Here is a 12,509-nt window from a genome sequence, read left to right as displayed (position 1 = left end):
GCACTTTGCCCCCCTTGCTGCCATGCGCTATAAACGCTTATCAAGGGGGAAGGTGTGTGTGTATGGTGTTACCATATGTTTGCATTTGAGGCACTGTAGTACATGTGTGTATGTGTGTGTGTGTGTGTGTGTGTGTGCGTGCGTGCGTGCGTGCGTGCGTGCGTGCGTGCGTGCGTGCGTGCGTGCGTGCGTGTGTGTGTGTGTGCATGTGTTTATCTAGGGCCCTTTGTCATTTGTCCATCTTATCAACAATGGTACTGAGGGCCCAGGCTGCCAGGGCTGTATACACTCTGGTCTGCCACCCTGTGTCCTCATCTCAGCCTGGCAGTCAGGCTACTGGCTGATGGTGCGCGGGGTGTTTGAGCGAGCGGCTGAGGAGAAAGAGCGCTAGAGTAGGGAGCTGCCAGTTTATGAAACGTACTGATGATTTTAGAGACAATTCAGCGGATGTCAGGAACATTTACTGAAACAGATGTGTAGCGTGTCCATGGAAATGTACAGTGTACAGTAAACACTTTAGAACTGAGAATCGCCATTAGCGACGTGAAGTCAACAGGAACGACGTGTAAACATGTCCGCCAACCAGGAAGTAAATAGGCCACAATGAACAGTGGTTTGCAGACTGGAACTAAAGGAGACACACATTTCCCCACTGAACAGTCCTACTCCAAAGGGAAAAAGACAGTGGATTAAAACTATCAAAAACCAGTCTTGAGAAATGAGTGAACTGCAGCTAAAAGACGTATGAGGCAGTAATAGGGGCCCATTAATGATTCAGCGGTCATCGGTAGTCTGAGACACATGCGTCATCATATTCCTTACCCTGACTGCCACTGCACGAACGTAATAGCTTTCATTTACAGTTTTTCAAATTTGCGGTGCACATTCATGGTCCCAACCTTTTCTCCAGTGCCAAAATCAGGCCAAACGTTCATATCTTACTTGTAAACACGATAACTCCAATAGCTTTCATCATAGACTGTAGTCGTCTTTTATGCTTTTCCATGCTGAAAAATATGCATGGTATGTGGGAAACACATACAAATAAAACAGATAAATAAATGAATAGATTAGCTGATATAGTCACATGACAATACATTCCTCTCTCATACAGTCAACGAGAGGCCTAGTAATAACGTAACTACTGAATATCCACATGTAACCTCTCCTGCTCCACACTGCCTTTGACCATAAGAGTTGAGAGTCAGCACAACACTAACTTATTGGGAGCAAGAATGTATCATAAACAAACTTTTCTCTCATCCTGGGCGCATAATGAAGAGGAGCGCCAGCTGGTGTCCACTGCCCCCGGGGAGATAGGTGAGAATGAGGCCTGCTGGAAAAGCACCCAGTCACGGACTGCTGGGGCTCGCTAGCATGCCTCGTCATGACGAGGAGGCCCCAGCGCCACGTCTCCGCGCAGCCTCGCCAATGTATCTGTCACACCGGGGAGGACCAGTGTGACAGCCCCCTGTGACAGACAGCCTGCTGCACATAAAACAAGGCAACAGACTGGAAAATCCCCGCCGTCAAGGGAGTGGCTGGTTTGAGGGGACGTGCTAAGGAGTGGGCTATTATGGACACTTGCACACGCACACACAATTGACTGGCAGTGGCGAGTGCCATACACATACACACACACACACAAGCATGCACACCAGTTTGGATGTGTGTGTGTGCGTTTCACACGAGCACGTCACGCACACACACACACACACATTATATGCAAAGACATACACACCCAGGCACATTTGATTGAGTGCCCTTGGCAGCCCATCATCATTATCCAAACCAATTTACCTGCTACGGATACTATATACGCTGAAGCATGAATAATGTCAGAATAGCTTTGAAAGAAACCTATTCACGGATCCTGCCTCTATTCAAAACTGCCTTTGCCAAAGGAATACCCCCCCAGGACAAATTGAAAAACATTCTACAGTTTCTTTTTGAGGGGGTCGTTGAAAGAAAGTGTTTTCCTATCAACTAGCTGAAAAGTGTTTTTACAGTCCAGTGGAGGTCTTCTCCCTCAGCCAGCAGTACCACTGCTATATAATCCCTCTGATCATTAGTGAGGCTGGATTGTAGCTACATGCACTGAAGTTAATTGTTCATGTGTGGAGGAAAACAGAAAGATAATCGCTCAAATCCTGTCTCTCTGGCCGAGCTGCTTGGCTGGTCGGGAGAAAAGACAAGTTCAAGTTTCAAGTTTCTTTAATAGTTGTCATACAGAAGTACAGAATACTTTTGTACAAAATGCTTCTTACTGTTGCGCTCCAGAGACTGTGCATGACAAGATAAGTATGAAATAAAAACATAGTAAAAATAGTAAAAATTAGAAGTAAAAAAAGAGGTCACAGTGTTCAGTTTAGACATATGTACAATGTTCGTAGACGTAGTTACCATACAATATACAATACTGTGCAGTGTACTAATATACAATACTATATAGTGCAAGGCATAAATGGACGAGGTGCAGTTTAGGTACAATTCACAGTAGGTGTACGAGTTGTAGTGCAAATCCTTTATCAATAAATATAAAGTGTAAGTGTGTTTGTGTGATCTAAAGTGTGGAGAGTGGGTGCTGCAGTGTGTTGTTTGTTTGAGTGAGTGTGTGCGTGTGGGTGTGTGTGCTGTGTGCATTTGATGGTTGTTGCATAGTGATTATTGTTCGTTTAGCGATTATTGTTCGTTTAGCAGCCTGATGGCCTGGGGATAGAAGCTCCTTCTGAGTCTTTCTGTGCTCGCCATAAGACTCCGGTATCGCTTGCCTGACGGCAGCAGTTCAAAGAGGCAGTTGTTCGGGTGGCTCGAGTCCTTAATAATTCTCTTAGCCTTCCCCTTGCACCGCTTGTTGTAAATGTTCTGGAGGGTGGGAAGCCCCCCTCTAATTGTGCGTTCGGCTGAACGTGTCACTCTTTGTAGTCTGCTACGGTCTTTTGCAGTGCTATTCCCAAACCAGGAGGTGATGTTGCCGGTCAGGATGCTCTCTATTGTACATGAGTAGAAGTTCCTAAGGATCTTCTGACTGACTTGGAACTTCCTTAGGCGCCTGAGGAAGTAGAGGCGTTGTCGTGCCTTCTTCACAACACTGTCAATGTGTGTGGTCCATGTCAAGTCCTCGGATATGTGGGCTCCGAGGTACTTGAAACTGTTCACTCTCTCAACTGGTGCCCCGTCGATGCTGAGGGGGCTGTAGTCCTTGACCCCCGACCTCCTGAAGTCCACAATCATCTCTTTTGTTTTGCTGACGTTCAGGGAGAGGCAGTTCTCCTGACACCACTGTGACAGGTTCTCTACCTCTTCCAGGTAGGCCCTTTCGTCGTTGGCAGAGATCAGGCCCACCACTACTGTGTCATCAGCAAATTTGATGATGGTGTTGTTGTTCCGCTGTGCTACGCAGTCATGTGTGTACAGGGAGTAGAGGAGGGGGCTCAGAACACAGCCCTGGGGGGCCCCTATGTTGAGCGTGATGGATGAGGAGGTGCAGTTGCCGGCTCTTACCACCTGGGGTCTGCCCGTCAGGAAGTCCAGGACCCACTGGCACAGGTCATAGTTCAAGCCCAGGTCCCTGAGCTTGGCTATGAGTTTGGAGGGGACTATGGTATTGAATGCTGAGCTGTAGTCGATGAACAGCATTCTCACATAGTTCCCCTGCCTCTTGTCCAGATGTGATGCTGCTGTGTGCAGCACATGGGCTATGGCGTCCTCCGTGGACCTGTTGGGGCGATATGCAAATTGCAGAGGGTCCAGGTTGATGGGGAGGGAGGAACAGATGTAGCCCTTCACTAGCTTCTCAAAGCACTTCATGGCTATGGAGGTGAGGGCTACAGGGCGGTAGTCGTTGAGGCAAGCGGGCGTAGATTTTTTGGGTACAGGGATGATGGTGGACTTCTTCAGACAGGTGGGGATGACGGCCTGTTCCAAGGACAGGTTGAAGATGTCAGTGAATACCGGGGCCAGTTGGTCGGCACAGACTTTTAGGACGCGGCCGGGGATGCCGTCCGGTCCTGCTGCCTTCCTGATATCCACTTTTTTAAAGATCCGTCTCACCTCATGCTCTGTTACCCTGAACACTGAGTCTCCATCAGCAGACCCCCCCCCCCCCCATTGCCGTGGTTTGTAGGCTGGTGTTGTTGTTCACAGCCTCAAACCTCGCATAGAAGGAGTTGAGATCATTTGCTAAGGAGATGTCACTGTTCAGTTTGAGGGGGGTTCCTTTGTAGTCTGTCATTGTTCTGAGGCCCTGCCACATGCCTCTAGAGTCAGCCTGTTCAAACTGTGTCAAAGGTTAAAGGCCAACTTGCAGGTTAAACCCTACTCTTCAATTATGGGTAGTTTACATCATTGGTATCTAATTTCATTATTTATTTTTTTCCATTTGACCCCGGAAATGGCACTCAGAAAGGGTTAAAAAGGTCCACGCACGAATAACATGCACAAGCAAATCAAAAAGCTTATCAGACGCTAGCAGGGCCGTGACGTCACTCCAGGTAACTTTCCCTACTTCTGATCCACTACAATGGAGTTTGACTAGTGCAGAAAGCTATTTCCTTGATCCAAATGGACGCCTTACAAGACGCAAATGGGTTTAATCGTCAGAGACTTTGATGGACCAGCTACAACTGGTTGAAACAAGGTAGTTATAAGGTTTTTAATGTCGTAAAAAAAAGAACTACATGTACCACTAGGAAGCCTGTTGTTCAGTACAGCAGCGCTACTGGTCTGTGGGCTGTCGCCTTATCCCCGGGTCATAGTATCAAGCTGGCTATATGGCTCTGGCTAACGTTACCCCGCTAACGTTAGCATTATGTCTACTGTCGTGCATGTAAAAGAGTTTTGGGAATGAGTAAAATGTGCAAGCTACACGTTGCGGCATGTTGATACGATAGTAGCCCCCTCGGATAGCACTCGGTGCATCACAGTCACGAAAGGGGCTACCACGATAGCTATTAGCTAACTAACGTTAACGTTACAAGCTCAAACACCTTATAACTACTACTATTGTCGTGTCCATAAGTTCCCTGGCAGAATACTTGTGAGGACAAAGGTACTGTATACAAAGAGGAGAGAACAATTTTAAATCGGGCCATGTTAGGAGTTTCGAGAATGCTGGCTACCAAGCTAGCTAACTTAGCTACTAACGTTATAAACTATACACAATATGTACAACGACACAATGATTTACATTATTGCAAATATGGTAACGTGGTTGTGGCTTTTACAAATAGTGGTTAGCTTTAGAGATGAATGGCTATGATCACGGAGCAATAGTGTTAGGTGAAACAGAGACTAGCTCCTCAGCTAGTAGTAGCAAGGCTCTCTGCTTCCTGCCACTACCTGCGTGTGATTCTCAGAGCCCCTCGCTGCCCTGCACCTGCTGTGACGTCATCATTAAGATGACACGCGCACGCTATGAAACATGGATTAAAATATGCATGTGCGTGGAGGTTGTGGTTTGGTCGACAAAATGTTTGATAAAAACGCTAAAACTGGGTCAATTTCGATACTTTTTTTTCCCTCTTCATGAAAGTCAGCGTTGGCCTAGTCACATTGTTTATTGAACAAAAATACAACCTGCAAGTTGGCCTTTAAATGTATTTTGGAGTAACAACGGAACTGTAACATCCCTGCATCGTTCAGCTCTCGACCTCTTTAGGGCCGTGTTTCATGGTTGTTCAAAGCTCAGGAACGTCACATTAAGGGGGCTTTCACACTAGCCATTCGGGGTCAAATAAGAGCGCGATTGCACCAAAATAAGTGTGATGAGAACGCTCCCCCTGTCACCGGGGACGCTGATTCGCTCCAAGACGGGACCGCTGGAATAGGTGGTCTCGGGTGCGCACCAGCGTCCCCGACGACGGAACAGGGCGTGGTGTGCAAGCTAACTGTACCAAACTGTACACGGAAGAGGCTTGCTGTATCAACTTGCTGACACACACAACGTCATAACGTCATACGTTTTCCCCTCACCATTGACAACTGTACAGTCTTCCCCTCCGCTCAGGTTAAGAGTTTGGGTGTCATCCTCGATAGCACACTGTCATTCAAATCCCACACACGGTCCGCTTACTTCCACCTACGCAACATCAATCGTCTCCGTCCCTCACTTACACCCACCAGCACCGCTATTCTTGTTCACGCGCTGGTCACATCCCGCCTGGATTACATATAACTCCCTCCTCATTGGTCTCCCACACAAGTACCTCTATAAACTCCAATTGGTCCAAAACTCAGCCGCCCGAATTATCACCAGAACTCCCTCCACCAACCACATCACTCCTGTTCTTCACCAACTTCACTGGCTGCCTGTTAAGTCACGTACTGACTACAAAGTATTACTACTCACTTTCAAGGCCCTCCATAACCTAGCCCCTCCTTATCTCACGGAACTTCTCCAGTCCTACACTCCCTCTCGGTCACTCAGATCCTCCTCTTCCTTCCAACTTGTCACTCCCCCTTCCTGTCTGACTACCATGGGATCCAGAGCCTTCTCCTGCTGCCCCCCCCCCCCGCCTCTGGAATTCCCTACCACAAGAAATCCGTGAAATAGATAACCTCCCCACCTTTGTTTCCCGTCTCAAAACACATCTGTTCATTCTGGCATTCTCGAAGTCACTCTGACGTTATATGGTGAAGTAGCTAGCAGCTAACATTTCTCTGCTGTTTACAGCCTCACAGTCAATAAAACTTAATTTACGATATACATATTTGTTCCTTATTCTCACCTGTTATGAAATGGGCAGAGCAGACATACGTATGATTTGACTTGGGGGCCAGGGTCTGCTTTGATCGACTCTCCCGTCTGAGTCTACATGTGCCCTCTTGATAGCCGCCAGCTATCCGTGATGCCTCAACTGGTATTATATAAAACTTTCGATTTGGATTTTTGATTATGTTATTACTAGTACAAAGCGTAACACAGCAGCTCTTTGGCATTGTGATGCACTGAAGAAAATTACCCTTGATTGTGTTTAATTTGCTGCTTTTCCGATCCGTTTCTGCACTAAATGAACCATACACAATGTACGCGGCGTGCATGGTTCCCCCATGCCGCAGTTGCCTAGCAACAACAGACAGGAAGTTGACTTTGAGAATACTCACTTTCATTTTAAGTTTATTACAACTGCTCCCCTATGTAACTCTGTAATACTGTGTTTTTACTGTGTGAAATTGTATTTGTTTTTAACCCTGTACGGCGACCTTGGGTGCTCAGAAAGGCACTTTATATAAATTGCATTATTATTATTATTATTATTATTATTATTATTATTATTATTATTATTATTATTATTATTATTATTATTATTATTATTATTATTATTATTATTATTATTATTATCCGAGAAGAACAAGATAATAATGGTAGGCAAAGGATCACTGTGGTCTTATTCCGAAATCTCATGCTTGCTGGAATTTTGGGCAGATAAGAACATTCAGCAACAACTGGACAATACTCATAAAAACGCAGATATTTTTGGTCAATTTGCCGCTTATTTGAGTGTCCATGGGTTCAGCAGATCGGTCAAACAATGTCGAGCGAAAGTGAAGAAGTTGAGCCTGCAGTATTTGAAAGTACGAGATGCAGTGCGCAAATCCGGGAGGTCATCCGATGAAAATGAAAAATGTCCATGGTACGAAGCAGTGGACAGCATAATCGGCCAAAAACCGACCACAGTGATCCCTACGTTATTGAGTCACTACCCACAATAATGGAGTCACTACCCACAATAACGCAGCCGGTTAGCCCATCCATGCAAACAAGGGAGCCCGACATTGTTGTTCAATCTCACAACCCATCGCACTATTACTACCTCCAGTAATGCAGCCTGACGTTAGTCCATCACCTAGCCTGCCAATCGGTAAGTAAAGTTTTAGCATCCATATTCTCATCACTTTTCAGTGTCTGATCCGTCTGTAACCCATCGTGTTTTTAACGCGCGGCATACGTGGCCAAAACCTATGTTTTTAGCGCAGGCTTATCAAGGTGACTAGTTGTGTTCAGTGGGACTATAGCCGATCAAGTATATATACATATTATCTTTTACGTTGTTCATTATATGTTTCGCCTGTATCTAACCCATCGTGTAGGTTTAACTAGGTACATTACTTCCCGAGGTACAGCGAAAATGTCCCGTGTAACTGTTTTAGTTCATTCATAAATATAGACTAGTGTTGCTCTCCTCAATTGTGCTTGGGAACGAAACACGAGATTGTAGTGTGTACGCAGAACAGAGTTCGCTCTCAAGGACGGAGCGAGGCCGGAAAACAGAGCACCCGTTCCTAATGAGAAGATGCCCTAAGAGCGTGATAAAAGCTGCTGTGGCAGTAAAGAGACTCCCTTTTAGCAGGAAGGTGTGAATGTTGCTGCGCTGCCATTAGTCTGACTCACAGGATGTTGACAGCGCTTATAAGCCCCTCTTGGCTGGCTATTTTAGTCTGCTCGCTGTTTAAAAAACAACCAGTCATGGTTAAGCAAGGTACATCCTCACGATGGAAAACTTCTTCACAGAGAAACAGTTCTCCCCCAATGCTATATTTTGCAAGGTGTGTTTTGAGCTCCCCCCTGCTTAAACACCAGTACAGAGATTAGGGTACGAATTGTCACGATGGACGATGATTCTGATTATAATTATTTGTGGGGCCATATAATATAATTATTCGGGAGGTAGAGCAGTCGTCTGGTAATCCAGAGGTTCCCGGTTCGTTTCCCGGTCCTCCCGGGAAGCGTGTCGAAGTGTCCTTGAGCAAGACACTTAACCCCTAATTGCTCCCGATGAGCAGGTTGGCAACTTGCATGGTTGCCTCCACCGTCGGTGTGTGAATGTGTGAGTGAATGGGTCAAAATTGTAAAGCGCTTTGGATAAAATCGCTATATGCACCATTTACCATTTATAAGAACTATTTAAAATACCAGTCATCGTGATGTAACTGCAGAATATACCAATGACTTAAGACATTTATTTACGTTGTTGGGGCTCAGTGGTCGATGGCTGTCAACCCGACCCTAATGGAGATACAGTACGTCTGGAAAAACAAGACTACATTGTCACTGAGGGAGTAGGGCGGGCCATACTTTTTTTTTTTTGGAAAATCAATCGAGTGGGGTGTCTAAAATACGTGTTTTTTTGTGGGGAATTCAAATATGGGATTCTTTTTCTAATCGGATAACTCCTACCTACATTGTTTTGGATTTCAAAATGGCCGATTTGACCATTTTTCACCCCTTGGCCATACATGGATGCCAACATGAATCTGAAGGAAATCCTAACATGCAAGTGTCTAAATGATGTGTTTCTTAATGGGGAATTCAAATATGAGTTAATTTTTGAGATAGGATAACTCTAACCTACATCATTTTGGATTTCAAAATGGCAGATTTTACCATTTTTCACCCCTTGGCCATACATGGATGATAACATGAATCTGAAGGAATTCCTAACATGCAATATGTCTAAATGATGTGTTTCTTAATGGGGAATTCAAATATGAGGTCATTTTTGGGATAGGATAAATATAACCTGCATAATCTTGGATTTCAAAATGGCTGATTTTACCATTTGAACCCATTGGTATTGTATTACAAAATTGCAAAGATAAAAAATATATGGGAAATCATTTATAATGACAAAGCCATCAAATTTATTAACAAGTGAACTGTATATAACTGGATACAACTCCAAAGATCAATAATAATAATAATAATACTAACAATAATAAATTGTATTTGTAATGCACACAAACACCTAAGTGCTAAATCTCGATTTCCTGACTTCTTGAACTTTGCCAGGTTCCAATATCTTGATTGGACTCATTCTTGGATGGCAATATCTCCTACTGTACTGCTTTAGCCACCAACCTACAAACACAAACTTAAAGTCAACGTCAGCCATAAATAGGTGAGCTCTTTCCAGAACTACTCAGCAGAAACCTCTGTAACCATTTTAACAAACGTCTCAATGTAGCCTATTGAGAAAATCCATGGGGCTCCATCAATCATCTATCTTCTTAAATTTGATCAGGTTGCACAAGTCCTGCTTGGATTCATTCTTGGACATCAGCCTCCTGCTGGTCTCCTGAGCCCTGATCCCTCCATCCCTTTTTTCTTGTGAAAAGTACTTAGCAGAGGCCTCAGTCACCATTTTAACAACCCATGGGGGTGTTGATGAAGTTCTTCACCTCGGAGGTGCTTAGGGAGCAGGTGAGAGGTGGCTCTGACACATCTTCTGACCAGCTGATTAAGCCACCAATGCTGGAAGCGTCACTATTGATGTGAGGTGTTCTTCTGATCCTGACACAGGAGTCTCCCAGCTGAGTGTCTGGATCCCCCTCTCCCCTGATGGCCAGGATTCTCTCCACCCCCTCAATTCTCTCTTTTTTATCCTCAGAGCACAGCAGTGTTTGGAGGATGGCTTCACTGTGGGCATACCAAGCAGATCTTCTCACAGTTGGCATCACAACATCCAGCACCTCCTTCCTCTGAGACTTGAGGCAGTCCAGCTGAAACAGGATGTGCCTAGGCCCTTCGATCCAGGAGTGCTTGACCTTCATGTTGAACCAACATGGATAATACACTCCAATGATGAATTCCACAATGCATTGTAGATTATTCAGGTTATTTCTTTTAAGTTGATGCTTTGACACCCAGAGTCTGAGGAGTCTGTTTGCTGTGGTGAGCCAGCGGCTGTGGTTTACCGGTCCAATCTCCAGCAGAGCCAGCCTTGCAGAAAGCACTCCATCCCTGATTGCACAGACCAGCTTATAGCCATAGTGTTGATCAGTTGAGAGATCTTGAATGATCTTCTCAGGCAGCTTGATCAGCGGAGGGCCAAGAAAGATCCTGGTGAAGTTAGGATTGATCTCCAAGTCTGTAACAGAATCAAGGAGCTGTCCTATTGGCCCAGACAATTTGTTGTCTGACAGAGTAGCCCCATCAACTTCAACAATGAGACGGCGCAGTGGAAGTTCACCAGTGTGCAGGTTGCACACCAACCAGACCAGCTTTCTCCCCAGGTGCAGCTCCAGCATTACACCTGCCTTCACTCCAGTGTTGACATTGGTCGAGTCTCCTCCAATGGCCCACAAGGTCTTATCAGAACCTCTCTCTTTCAGCCAGGCAAACAGGACCTTAGCAATCTTCTCTGCATGGGACTCCTCTTTAGTTGCTTTCTCTGATGTAAAGTGGAACAGATAGTTGCTGCCAGGCTCACTAGCAACACTATAGTGTTCTTCCTTGATCTTTGCAGGAAAAGATTGGTCACTGCCCTCAGCTTCCATCATCACATTGGTCATGTCAATCCGCCCATCAAAGAGGATACAGGAGATCCCCCCCTCCTCCCTGCACTTCTCCTCAAACTCTTCCCCCAGCTCTTGCATCAACTTTTCTTCTGCTCTCTTAACCTTGTTCTTATCAATCACTTTACTTGTGTCATCTTCTAAGATGAGTCCTGCATCAATCAGAGCTGCAGTTGCTATAGCTGCAGTTGGCCTTAGACCTATGCCATACCTTACACTAGCAAGGGCGATGTTTGGAATCTCATCATAATTTTTCCATAGCTTTGCTGAAGCTGCAGGGTCAGTTTCAGGAATGAGCTCAACTTCAGGAACTGTAAGGAAGCTCTCAATATCCTTCCTGGCAACCTTGTCTGCTGCTGCAAAGCTTTCTTCTTTGCCCCTTCTCCTTTTCTCTGCCTTCTTTTCCATCCCCTTCCTTTCCAATGTTTTCACCTGTCTCTTGTGCTCAGGCAGATCAGCTCCAGCCATTTGGTGTGGTTCTTTACTTCCAACCTTTTCCCTCTGTCCCTTGATGTAGGCAATATCTTTCACAGGAATCTTTTTGTCTTTGCTGCAGCAACAGTTAATGTGGGCTTGCATCACACAACCCTCACAACCTGCCTCCTCACAACTAGTAATCTGGCACTTGCAAGTTAAAATATCAAATAACTTGTCCAACTTAACTCTCAAGTTTGCTTCTCCCAAGATAAAAGCTCACTGCCTGGTTCCACATCTCCTTGAGCTTGGTCATGATGGTCACCTTTTTATTGACAACAGGTGACTTGAAAAGAGCATTAGCTTTCTTCCACTGACAAATCAGACCGGAGTAGATGTCACTCATTAGCTGGTCCATTGGATAGTTCCTCCTGTCATTTTTGAAATCCAAAATTATGCAGGTTAGAGTTATCCTATCCCAAAAATGAAATCATATTTGAATTCCCCATTAAGAAACACATCATTTAGACACCTTGCATGTTAGGATTTCCTTCAGCTTCATGTTGGCATCCATGTATGGCCAAGGGGTGAAAAATGGTAAAATCGGCCATTTTGAAATCCAAAATTATGCAGGTTAGAGTTATCCTATCCCAAAAATTACCTCATATTTGAATTCCCCATTAAGAAACACATCATTTAGACACCTTGCATGTTAGGATTTCCTTCAGATTCATGTTGGCATCCATGTATGGCCAAGGGGTGAAAAATGGTCAAATCGGCCATTTTGAAATCCAAAACAA

General features: G+C 45.1%; 1 protein-coding gene across 1 annotated transcript in view; it reads right to left on the bottom strand.

The window, feature by feature from the left end:
• The window catches only part of LOC311225761 (regulator of G-protein signaling 6-like), a gene marked incomplete at both ends in the record, with an annotated part of 60,779 nt that extends 48,754 nt beyond the window's left edge, over positions 1-12,025 (bottom strand). The window contains one exon of the mRNA XM_084311155.1: positions 11,993-12,025. Coding sequence (XP_084167281.1) covers positions 11,993-12,025 — 33 coding nt within the window. The remainder of the gene's footprint in view (positions 1-11,992) is intronic.
• Between the last annotated feature and the right edge of the window lie 484 nt (positions 12,026-12,509).

This window comes from Notolepis coatsorum, assembly GCF_963971535.1.
Source record: "Notolepis coatsorum genome assembly, chromosome: 3".
NCBI classification, from domain to species: Eukaryota; Metazoa; Chordata; class Actinopteri; order Aulopiformes; family Paralepididae; genus Notolepis; species Notolepis coatsorum.
The sequence above is the reverse complement of the archived record's forward strand: the minus strand, read 5'-3'. Positions and strand labels throughout refer to the sequence as shown.